General features: G+C 42.4%; 1 protein-coding gene across 1 annotated transcript in view; it reads left to right on the forward strand.

Annotated features, from left to right (window-relative positions):
- Positions 1–12,714, forward strand: part of LOC144493045 (uncharacterized) — a 275,407-nt gene that overhangs the window by 38,183 nt on the left and 224,510 nt on the right. The window contains exon 6 of the mRNA XM_078211881.1: positions 9,806–9,985. Coding sequence (XP_078068007.1) covers positions 9,806–9,985 — 180 coding nt within the window. The remainder of the gene's footprint in view (positions 1–9,805; positions 9,986–12,714) is intronic.

The raw sequence follows: 12,714 nt of genomic DNA on the forward strand, positions 1-12,714 counted from the left end.
TAGAATTGTTAAGAGTATGGGGACAGGCTTATAAAGTGTAACAAGTCATTATTCTGTAAATGTAGAAGATTGGGTTTAGCTCTAGAAGAATATAACCAGTTTAATGCACAGTGTAATAATATTGCCAAAGCTGCCCTTCCATCACAATCCCCCTTTATTTACAACATGCTCAAAGTAACACTCGACGGCTATCGTACACAAGTAAGCCCCAAAGTCTTTTGACTGCCAGCCTGAGTGGAATCAGCCGGTTTTAAACCCCACCTCCCCCCCACCCCGTGCCCCCTGCCCTCCGCCACTGCTCCACTCACCCAGTAGAGGAGCTCATGTACTACAAGACCCATGGAGAGATCTATTGACAATCCCTCCTGGCCTTCATAACACGCAGTATGTTTTTTCCTTGAAAATAAACTGTTTTTCATACATTTATGAATAAGCATTCAGATTTCAGTACGCATTAGGTGCTTCTCATATTGTGAGACTTCTATTATACTCAGCTAATAAATAAATATTTTTCATATATTAAGCATCCTACTTCTACATGCTCTTCTTATGTAATACCTCCAGCCACATAGCAACAAATATACATTCCTTTGTGGAATGAAAACCCCACAGGAAAAGTTGTCCAACCATGACTAACAAGAGAAGCTAAAGATAACAACAACTGCAACTTGTATTTATGTAATGCTATTAAAATAGTAAAAAACCTCTAAGGCACTTCACAAGCACATTATAAAACAAATTATGACACCTAGTCACATAAAGGCTATTATGCAGGTGACCAAAAGCTTGGCCAAGGATGTGGGTTTAAGATGTGTCTTAAAGGAAGAAAACAACATATCAAGATAGAATGGTTTAGGGGGAAAATTTCAGAACTTAGAGCCATGGCAGCTAAACACAGTGTAGTAGTGTGTACAGTTGACTTGTGGAAAGAAGAAGGTTGTAATATTTAATTGGTTTCTGTTTGGAACAAAATATTGCTCCGACATGATGATTATTATTATTTCCCAAAAAATACAGTTATATGATTGGAATTGTTGAATGTACTAATCTGTTCCAATAAATCAAGCAAAACATCACTGCATATATGGTGGAAACCACTGCAATGTTGCACACACCATCTATTACAGCCACCACTTTAAAATACGTCTTTAAATTCTCTTAAAACATCTAAAATAAGTTTTTAATATGTGCTTAAATAATACTCAATAAAGATAAAGTACTGTTTATTATCACAGAAGTAAAAAAGTGTCCTGAAAGACTAGATAGAAAGCATTTAAATGTAAATATTAATAGATGCAAGTGAGGGAATGAATAGAAGTATCATAATTCAGATGGCTATAAACTGTTCTAGGGTGTTGATTATAGTTAAGGGATCAAAAAATCTTCATAGTCGTATGTGGGTTAACTGTTCGTCTTTATTGATTCTTGGAACAATTTGCAGAAATATGGGGCTGGCTTTTCCGACCACGCTCGCAACCGGGATTCTCTCATCCAGCTGCAGCTGAGGGCCAAATTCTCCGTCCCCACTGGCAGCGGTGGCAGGGCGTGAACGGCCAGAGAATTCCAGCTACAAGGCGAGATTCTCTGCCTGCCCCTCAACGTTTTGCTCAGTGGCGGGAGGTGGCACACTGTTTGCTGGTGGCAGGATCCTCAGGCCCTGCCGCTATCAATGGAATTTCCCATTGCAGCCATCCTAAACTGCCAGGAAACCCACAGCAGGGGGTGTACCACCGACGGGACCAGAGAATCCTGCCAGCATGTATGTCTGGAGAATTCCGTCGACAGTAAAGGGCACAAGCCAGGAGCAGTCTCCATGCTTGCTGGTACACATGCCTCTGTCCAACACCCAGCTACTGTAGGTGCTCTTACATCACTTTAGTAGGCGATACTATACTCAGTCCCACATTAACCCTGCATGTGGCAGACTCTAATATTGTACCTCTTTCCAAATCTTTAACCATACATTTTAAGTGATTGTTGTTTATCTTATGTCTTACATTGTTATTACTATCATACATTTTCAGTATTATGGCATTACTACTATTACTACATTATCATGATCCCCACCCCATAGGACATTGACCTTGCCTGCTGGTGCACTTTGCTTCACAGCATTGTCATGGTTGCTCTGCTGGCCAGTTTGGGCATTACTTTCACTGACTTAGAGTATCTTTGTTGTTTAACTAACTGGACTGTGGGTTGGCCTCTGCACCACAAATTATTCTCTCCCCTTAAAATGCAGCCGGGAATTAAAAAGATCCAGCTCACCCTTCCAAGTTCTGCCAACTATGCACTCTGAAGCTAGATGTCCAAAAGAGATTCAATGGAGTTCAATTTCAGGGGGATGGGAAAAGGAGCTGTAGTCCAGGAGTCAGTGTTGGGTGTAGTGAGGTACTGAGGAAGATATCAAGGTCGCAGGAGTGTACTGGCAGACAGGAAGGTGGGTTGAAGGACCTTGGTGAGATCACATTTGGAATATTGTGTGCAGTTCTGGTCACCTCACTATAAGAAGGATGTGGAAGCGCTGGAAAGAGTGCAGAGGAGATTTACCAGGATGCTGCCTGGTTTGGAGGGTAGGTCTTATGAGGAAAGGTTGAGGGAGCTAGGGCTGTTCTCTCTGGAGCGGAGGAGGCTGAGGGGAGACTTAATAGAGGTTTATAAAATGATGAAGGGGATAGATAGAGTGAACGTTCAAAGACTATTTCCTCGGGTGGATGGAGCTATTACGAGGGGGCATAACTATAGGGTTCGTGGTGGGAGATATAGGAAGGATATCAGAGGTAGGTTCTTTACGCAGAGAGTGGTTGGGGTGTGGAATGGACTGCCTGCAGTGATAGTGGAGTCAGACACTAGGAACATTTAAGCAGTTATTGGATAGGCACATGGAGCACACCAGGATGATAGGGAGTGGGATAGCTTGATCTTGGTTTCAGATAAAGCTCGGCACAACATCGTGGGCCGAAGGGCCTGTTCTGTGCTGTACTGTTCTATGTTCTATGAAGTGTGCCTACTTCAATGCATGGAGCATCCGAAATAAGGTAGGTGAACTTGGAGTGTGGATTGGTACTTGGGACTACGATATTGTGGCCATTACAGAGACATGGTTAGAACAGGGGCAGGAATGGTTGTCGGAAGTTCTGGGGTATAGATGTTTCAGTAAGAGTAGGGAAGGTGGTAAAAGAGGTGGTGGAGTAGCATTGTTAATCAAGGATAGTTTAACGGCTGCAGAAAGGCAGTTTGAGGGGGATCTGCCTACTGAGGTAATATGGGCTGAAGTTAGAAATAAGAAAGGAGCGGTCACGTTGTTAGGAGTTGTCTAAGGGCCCCCAACTAGTAATAGAGATGTGTAGGAAGAAATTGCAAAGCAGATTATGGATAGGTGTGGAGGTCACAAGGTAGTTGTCATGGGTGACTTTAACTTTCCAAATATTGATTGGAACCTTTATAGGTCGAATAGTTCGGATGGGGCAGATTTTGCACAGTGTGTGCAGGAGTGTTTCCTGACACAATATGTGGATAAGTCGACAAGAGGTGGGGCCACATTGGATTTGGTACTGGGAAATGAACCGGGCCAAGTGTTAGATTTGGTTGTGGGAGAGCACTTTGGAGATAGCGACCACCATTCGGTGTCTTTCGTTATTGCAATGGAGAGGGATAGGGCCTTACGGCAGGGCAAGGTTTATAATTGGGGGAGGGGTAATTATGATGCGATTAGGCAAGAATTAGGGAGCATAAGATGGGAACAGAAACTGTCAGGGAAAGGCACAAATGAAAAGTGGAGCTTGTTCAAGGAACAAATACTGGATGTCCTTGATAGGTATGTCCCTGTCAGGCAGGGAGGAAATAGCTGAGTGAGGGAACCATGGTTCACAAAAGAGGTTGAATGTCTTGTCAAGAGGAAGAAGGAAGCGTATGTAAGGATGAGAAAACAAGGTTCAGTTGGGTCCATTGAGGGTTACAAGTTAGCAAGGAATGAGCTGAAAAAAGGGCTTAGGAGAGCTAGGAGGGGGCATGAGAAGTCCTTGGCGGGTTGGATCAAGGAAAACCCCAAGGCTTTTTACTCTTATGTGAGGAACAAAAGAATGACCAGGGTGAAGTTAGGGCCGGTCAAGGACGGTAGTGGGAACTTGTGCATGGAGTCAGAAGAGATAGGAGAGGCGATGAATGAATACTTTTCTTCACCAAGGAGAGGGGCCATGTTTTTGAGGATGAGTGTGTGATACAGGCTGATAGGCTGGAGGAGGCAGATGTTCTGAGGGAAGATGTATTAGCAATTTTGAAAAACCTGAAGGTCGATAAGTCCCCTGGGCCAGATGAGATATATCCTAGGATTCTTTGGGAGGCAAGGGATGAGATTGCAGAGCCTTTGACTTTGATCTTTGGGTCCTCACTGTCCACGGGGATAGTGCCAGAGGACTGGAGCGTGGCGAATGTTGTTCCTCTGTTCAAGAAAGGAAATAGGAATGACCCTGGTAATTATAGGCCGGTTAGTCTTTCTTCGGTGGTCGGCAAGTTAATGGAAAAGGTCCTGAAGGACAGGATTTACGACCATTTAGAAAGATGCAGCTTAATCTGGGATAGTCAACACTGATTCGTGAAGGGTAAGTCTTGCCTCACAAATTTGATTGAATTTTTTGAGGAGGTAACTAAGTGTGTCGATGAAGGTAGAGCAGTTGATGTTGTATACATGGATTTTAGTAAGGCGTTTGATAAGGTTCCCCATGGTTGGCTCATGAAGAAAGTAAAGAGGTGTGGGATAGAGGGAAAGTTGGCTGATTGGATAAGTAACTGGCTATTTCATAGAAGACAGAGGGTGGTGGTGGATGGAAAATTTTCAGACTGGAGACCAGTTACCAGCGGTGTACCAGAAGGATCAGTGCTCGGTCCTCTGCTATTTGTGATTTTTATAAATGACTTGGAGGAGGGGGCTGAAGGGTGGATCAGTAAATTTGCAGATGACACCAAGATTGGTGGAGTAGTGGATGAGGTGGAGGGCTGTTGTAGGCTGCAAAGAGACATTGATTGGATGCAGAGCTGGGCCGAAAAATGGCAGATGGAGTTTAACCCTGATAAGTAGGACAAATTTGAATGCGGATTACAGGGTCAAAGGTAGGGTTCTGAGGAATGTGGAAGAACAGAGAGATCGTGGGCTTCATATCCACAGATCTCTGAAGGTTGCCACTCAAGTGGATAGAGCAGTGAAGAAGGCCTATAGTGTGTTAGCGTTTATAAAACAGGGGGTTTGAGTTTAAGAGCCGTGGGGTTATGCTGCAACTGTACAGGACCTTGGTGAGACCACATTTGGAATATTGTGTGCAGTTCTGGTCACCTCACTATAAGAAGGATGTGGAAGCACTGGAAAGAGTGCAAAGGAGATTTACCAGGATGCTGCCTGGTTTGGAGGGTAGGTCTTATGAGGAAAGGTTGAGGGAGCTAGGGCTTTTCTCTTTAGAGCGGAGGAGGTTGAGAGGCGACTTAATAGAGGTTTATAAGATGATGAGGGGGATAGATAGAGTGGACGTTCAGGGACTATTTCCTCGGGTGGATGTAGCTGTTACTAGGGGGCATAACTATAAGGTTCGTGGTGGAAGCTATAGGAGGTTCTTTACTCAGAGTGGTTGGGGTGTGGAATGGACTGCCTGCTGTGATAGTGGAGTCGGACACTTTCGGAACTTTCAAGCGGTTATTGGATAGGCACATGGAGCACACGAGAATGATAGGGAGTGGGATAGCTTGATCTTGGTTTTGGAAAAGATTCAGCACAACATCAAGGGCCGAAGGGCCTGTACTGTGCTGTTCTATATTCTATGTTCTATGAGTCTTCTGCTGTAGTAAAGAATTTTAACTTTCTGCCTTCAGCCTCCAAGCCTTTCTTTGAAGCTTTATCCTGGCAATTTTTCCTCTGTGCCTGTATTTCTGAAGCTTCTTTTCAGATCAGTAAGCTTTTTGAATTTGTCCTTAGTCTTCCAACATTTCTATTTATCTTTGCATTTTAACGAGGTTTTGGGTTTTTTCCAGGAGCTGCCACTATGTTGTAGAGTGTTGGTTGCAGTTCAGTCAGTTGGAAGAAGTCTTTGTTGTCGCATGTAGGTTAACTCTAATGGGGGATTTTGTGGCTTCGCTCGCCCCGGAACCAGAAAATCCTTCCGAGGTCAACAGACCTTTCCATGGTCCGCCCCTCGCCCGCTCCAAATCCCGTGGTGGGTAGGGTGGTAAAATTCTGGCCATAGTCTTTATTGACTCAAACTATTTACAAAATTACAGTACAGGACACAAGCTAGGAGCTGTTTCCATGTTGCTGTTTCACACGGCGCTGTCCAACATTTATAACTGACCTCAGGAGCAGGTCATATGCTGCCTTACATGACTGTGTGGACGGTACTATACTCAATTCCACATTAGCTCTGTATGTGCCAGACCCCTATACTACATAAACCACTTGTGATTTCCTTTCACAGGTATGACAGTTGCTTTAGCCTTGTAACTCATAGCTAGGTTTTTAGCATTTCCATTCATCATTCCTAAAATCGGGTGCAATTCCTATTTATCCAAATAACATTTGGTCGGAAATTAGGACTAAAAGGATAGCATTGTCATGGAAAACAGAAATCATAAAGCAAGCCCACTGTGCTGAGTAATGTATTCCTGTATCAATTTTTTCATTTTTAATATACACAGTGCATAAACTCTAACTTATCGCTTTTCAGGTCAAATATTTAAAAATAATTTTGTACATTTAAAGATTTACAAAGTCAGTAGATAATATTGTATCAGACCATGTAGTTTTTATTTTCTGTCGTAATAGATTTATGCATATTTACATCTGTACTATAGTAATTATTACCAATTTATGGGATCATAATTCATCATCTGGGCATTTGATTTCCTGAGGAGATGTTGAACATTCTGAATATACAGTTATTAAAAGTCTGGAGTGATTAAAAAATTCAGCAGCATTTGATTAATGTATTTGGTGCAGGCCCATAAGATTTGATCAATATTTATCTTCTTTGAGAGGTATCACAGTAATGTTATAATAAGAGGAAGATGAATGAATTAGAAGTTGCAAACAGTCTTTTCTGTTTTGTTTTCTGGACACATCTGAAAAGCTGTATATGTGGCTGCAGCTAAATTTAACTCAAAAGCAATTTTAGCTCGGTTTGCAAGAATGGGTTGGCGTGGTACAGCCTGAGTCAGCAGGTCAGAGGGTAGGCGGTGCCACCAGTTTCCAAGGCAAGTTGCGCTTCCCAATTTGAGGTGCAATACAAATTTGAATGCATGAAAATCTTGCCCACACTAAATGGTCTGAAGCGCCTTCTCTTAAAGGGGTGCAATTTTCTATTCGACATTTTATTGTGGCAGTGGCAAGTTGGAAGAAAGGGTCTCAAAAATGCATTTGTTAAACCTCGGTGACCCTTACTTCCCAGTAGCTGCAGATTACTTCCCTCCTTGATTTTTAGAGCCATAAAAAGCTGATTTTCCTTTAACAACATCCTCCTTTCCACCCACAAAGTGCTCCTTTATTCTCAAGGTGGCAGCAGCCACACATTAGCTGTTGGTGCTGGAAATTCTGCTGAGGTGATCTCATTTGTCTTGCAGTGTGTCCAAATTACCACGTTGGGAGTAAAACTTTAATATTAGAACACTTTGCAACTAGGAACACATTATTGAGAGTTGGCAAACTATTACCAAATGTAAAGGATTGTTGAAATAAATTAATGACCTTGAGCATGTCGAAAAGAAAATAATGAGCGCAGTGAACAAAATATTACAGTGCAACGGAAAAAAACACCAAATGCCAAGGAAAAATAAAATACGCTGGCTCCCACCACACATTACCTTTTACTCTGCCAATAACAACTTGTATTATTGAGCCAGAACTCCTGAAGAGTAGCAAGCACAGTTGGATTGCTACTCCACTCCTGTTTACTTACGCTGGTCAGGAGGTCAGTTGAGAAGGTCAGTTGGTGGTGGGGAGCAATTGTGAAGGTGGGGGGATGGTTGAGAGGGGGGGTTGGGGGGGGAGTTGTTAGGAGGGTAGTTGGGGATGTTCACTTGTGGAGGGAGTTGGGGGATATCCGGGGGCTGGTCAGAACGGTTGGAAGGGTATTGGGGAGTGGGGTTGCTAGTCAGGGGAGTTGGTGGGTAGCTGAACTGTAATCAGGAGGACAGGAAGGTAGTCTAGGAGTTGGGTGCAATTGAGGGGGTGAGGGGTATAGATGGAAAATCAAATGGGGGGTTATTAGTATGGTTACTCGAGCTGGAAGTAGTTTTAATTCTTCGGGTTAGTCTGCAAGAGAGTCAGAACCTGCTGAAGTCTGATTCATTACGTGGGAACTTCTGGAGGATCTCCCCATTCATCTTTTGGTGTACACCCCCCCCCTCCCCCCCGTCCCCCCGCCCCGCCGATTCCCTGGGGAACGAAGTTCTGGGTCATTGTATCCCAAGAGTCTGATTGACCTAGCAAGTGTAAAATGCTATTTTTTTAACAGCTTCTCCTAACATTGCAAGTGGTTTGAAATCACTTTTCAGAGCATCTTCTTTAATTAGCTTGCTGATAGCCAAGTGGTCAATCATTAATTTACATGAATAAAGACCTGTCTCCATGTCACTCAGTTGCACTTAAACTGTATAAATTAATTGGCTCTTCTGACTGGAACAGAACCACTGCATTTCCAGTGCATGACAAGTGCAGAGTTGTTCATGGAGCAGTAAGGTGTATTTGGCTGCAAAAGCAGTAGTAATATGTGTCAGTGCCAAAAGTCCAAGCCCTGCTCAGGATTGTGCCTTGCCTCTCATTAATATCAACTGAGCAGATTGCCAGTCTCTGTCACACCTCCAATGATTTAAGTCAATTAATATTTGAGGTTCAGTGCTGGGTGGGGAGGTGGAGTGGCAATGGGGCATGGGCAATTGAGATATTGTGGAAGTGGGCAAGCATTTCTATACCTCCTGATGCCACAGCAACATTTTCTTTTAAACAATAAAAGCAAATTACTACAGATGCTGGAATCTGAAACAAAAACAGAAAATGCTGGAAAATTTCAGCAGGTCTGACAGCATCTGTGGAGAGAGAATAGGGCCAACGTTTCGAGTCTTGGATGACCTTCATCAGAGCTTTGACGAAGGGTTATTCTGGCTCGAATCGTTGGCTCTATTCTCTCTCAACGTTTTTTTAATTCCTACTTTTAACTATAATTTCATCTGAACCAAATCCTGGTATCCTTTTGATGGTGGTCACAAAGTAATAAGTTATGAATCTTTGAGCAGAACAGCCTGGCTCCTATGATATCAAACATAGCCTGAAGCAGGCTCTTTATTTACATATATAAGGGGTATAACACCCCCTCCAGTGATAAACAGGAGGAAGAGCATCCAACAAAGGGGCATTCTGGGAGAGGTCGGCTTAGTGACCTCGACTGAATAGTGGGTCATGAGAAGAACCCTTTCCAGTGATAAACAGGAGGAAGAGCATCCAACAGAGAAGGCTCTTAATGCAAGTCAATTCTAAGTATTGCAAGCTTCCCAAACATATTAGCCTCTAACAATTTGCCTCCCCTGCTCAGGCATATGGCCATTAAACAGCATACTCAAGAACAACAGTCAAGCACAGACTGCACACTGAACTACCTGCTCATTTAAATAATTGCAGAGTTTGTGCGCTGCCTGCATTTAAAGCAAGGAGTCTGTGTTAATAATGCATCGTGATCTCTGCACCTGTTTTCCAATCTTAATTAATTTTGCAGCCATTGTGATTTTGATATTTTTGAAGTGACTAAAACTAAATACTTTATTTTTTTCGTAGAGGATGAAACTGGAGGAACAACTGAATGCAGCTGATTTTAAATCTGCCTCTTTGAAAGCCAATTTGCAAAACAAATCGGAAGAAGTTCAGAAGCTCACAGAACAACTCGAACAATCTCTGGAATCTATGCATCAGATGGCTGGAGAACTGAATGAGGTGAAAGAAAACATGAAAATTGAAGTAAGTGTTTGGATTGGCAGTATGGAGAGTTTAAAGGGGAGAGGTAGGGAGATGTTGGAAGATATAGAGGAGTGGAAAGGGTAAGGTGAGGGGGAGCGAGGGGGGATGGAGTCATGCCAGGTTAGTTAGATTGCATTGCAGTCCCTCTCACGATCTCAGAATATTCCAAAGTGCTTTAAAATCAATGAAATATCTTTGAAATGCTGTCACCATTGTAATGGAGCAAACATGATGGCCAATTTTCACACAGCGAGGCTCCACAAACGACATTGTATTAAGGCGCAGGCCAGAAACTCCAAGGTGTTTATGAAGTTAGCCTAGACCCTAATTTTTACATTTCGTTTTATTATTGGTGAGCATAAGGTGTTTCATTCCAGGTATGATTCAAGTGACCCACTAGGAAGCTTTTATCAAACAAAATTAATTTAAAAACACAGACTATAACAAAAAGAATTAGAATAACTTTTACCAATTACAATATTTAATCCTTAACAGCCAGCTATCTCTGTTCCAATTCAAAATCAACCCCATAGACATACACCCTTCTTCAGAATTACTCTATGATACCCTATGACTGGTATGCTACACTATGAGTGATATGTATAGCGCGCAAGTAACAATACTTTTCACTGAAACCAAAAAAGAAAATGCTGGAAAATCTCAGCAGGTCTGGCAGCATCTGTAAGGAGAGAAAAGAGTTGATGTTTCAAGTCCAGATGATCCTTTGTCCAATTAGCTTTGACAAAGGGTCATCTGGACTCAACGCCAGCTCTTTTCTCTCCTTACAGATGCTGCCAGACCTGCTGAGATTTTCCAGCATTTTCTTTTCTGGTTTCAGATTCCAGCATTTGCAGTAATTTGCTTTTATTCAATACTTTTCACTGTGTGCCAATATATGTGACAATAATAAATCAAATCAAAATTAGTTAGCACTAAAGCAAGTATGCTTACTTGACGCGAGATTTCCATTTTTTCTCACCTATGTACAGAACTCCACAGTCAGCTTTCAGAGAAGGATATATCCTTAAGGCAGCAAAATAGAGAAGTAAACCTCATGTCTAGCAGCTTCCACTCTTCAGAGTTCAGGGACAGAAAAGGGCCACCTCTCTCTCTGCAGCTTCCAAAACAGCAATTCTCAAACAACAAAATCTCCAACTCCAGAGAATGTAAAACAAGAGACACTGCTCTCTGTCTCAAGTCCAAACCGCATCTGGTTTGGACTGGTTTCCAACTAAGCTGGAATTCTCTGTGAAAACATAGCTGCCCCAGTCATATAATCTGACTGGTCAATCATCCCAATCAAGCACCATTCTGCAATCCCAAGAGAACACTAAAACCACAGAACACTACATTAATGCAGATTAAAGAAACATTGTATCCAGTTATACTGCTTTAGTAACAATAAAGGACACCGGTTACAGACGACACGGCTCCGAAAAATTGCTAGGGACTGCAAAAACATCCTGCAAAGAAACATTATAAAAATGCATTTCTTAAAGGCACAGTATTGTCGCAATTAACTGAATAATCTGTTGTAATAATGATGTTAGGGGACAAATATTTATCAGAAATCCTTTTCACTTATACAGAATAGTACCATAGGATCTTTTACATCCACCTGGGAGGGCAGACAGAGGTGCCAATCTAACATCCTAGCTGAGAGCTGACACCCCAAAAATGTAGCATCTTTACTGTACTGGAATGTCTACATGTCAGCCTAGGTTTTATGCTCAAGTCAGTGGAGTAGGACTTGATTGTACAGCTTCTGACTCAGAAGCAAGAGTGCTACCACTAAACCACAGCTGGTAGTATGTAAAATTACACAGGGCAGTGGGTAATGAGGTGGGAAGTTTCCTAAGGCGGGGTAAAACTAGCTCACTGTTTGGAAGTAAAAAAGTCTCTTAGTGCAGATCTGGGATCTGGGCTACAATTGTCGGTGTAAAGATACACAGTGAGTACATCAGAGCTCAGTGAGAAAACAAAGGAAACAAACAAGACACAAACCAGTAACAGAATGGTCAAATGATCAAAGTCTTTTTTCATGTCAATGGATTTTGAAGGGAAGTTATTAGCAGTGAGTTGAGGATATTCAGTAGCAGAAATGGGAGAAGTGATGTGAACCTGGGGTTCAGATCACAGGTTGACATACATATTAGGGGATGATTGCCAATTCTGGTTGGATGTATTGCTGAAAATGTTGTCACATAACTTGCCTCCAACTGCCCTGTTCTTTTTCCCACCTGTAAAAGAACCAATGAAACAAAGAGAATGAAAACCTCTTTTTAAATGTCCTAATGTGCCTTCCTTAGTTGTTTGCAGCATTGCCGTCAGATTAATCAATTTGATTTGATTTATTATTGTTACATGTATGAGTATTGTTTCTTGCATGCTATACAGACAAAGCATACCATTCATAGAGAAGGAAATAAGAGAGTGCAGAATGTAGTGTTATAATCATACCTAGGGCGTAGAGAAAGATCAACTTAATGCAAGGTAGGTCCATTCAAAAGTCTGATGACAGCAGGGAAGAAGCTGTTCTTGAGTCACTTGGTACGTGACCTCAGACTTTTGTATCTTTTTCCCAATGGAAGAAGGTGGAAAGGAGAATGTCTGGGGTGCGCGGAGTCCTTAATTATGCTGGCTGCTTTGCCGAGGCAGTGGGAAGTGTAGACAGCGTCAATGGATGGGAGGCTGGTTTGCGTGATGGATGGGCTACATTCACGACCTTT

This window comes from Mustelus asterias, chromosome 4, assembly GCF_964213995.1.
Source record: "Mustelus asterias chromosome 4, sMusAst1.hap1.1, whole genome shotgun sequence".
Taxonomy (NCBI): Eukaryota; Metazoa; Chordata; class Chondrichthyes; order Carcharhiniformes; family Triakidae; genus Mustelus; species Mustelus asterias.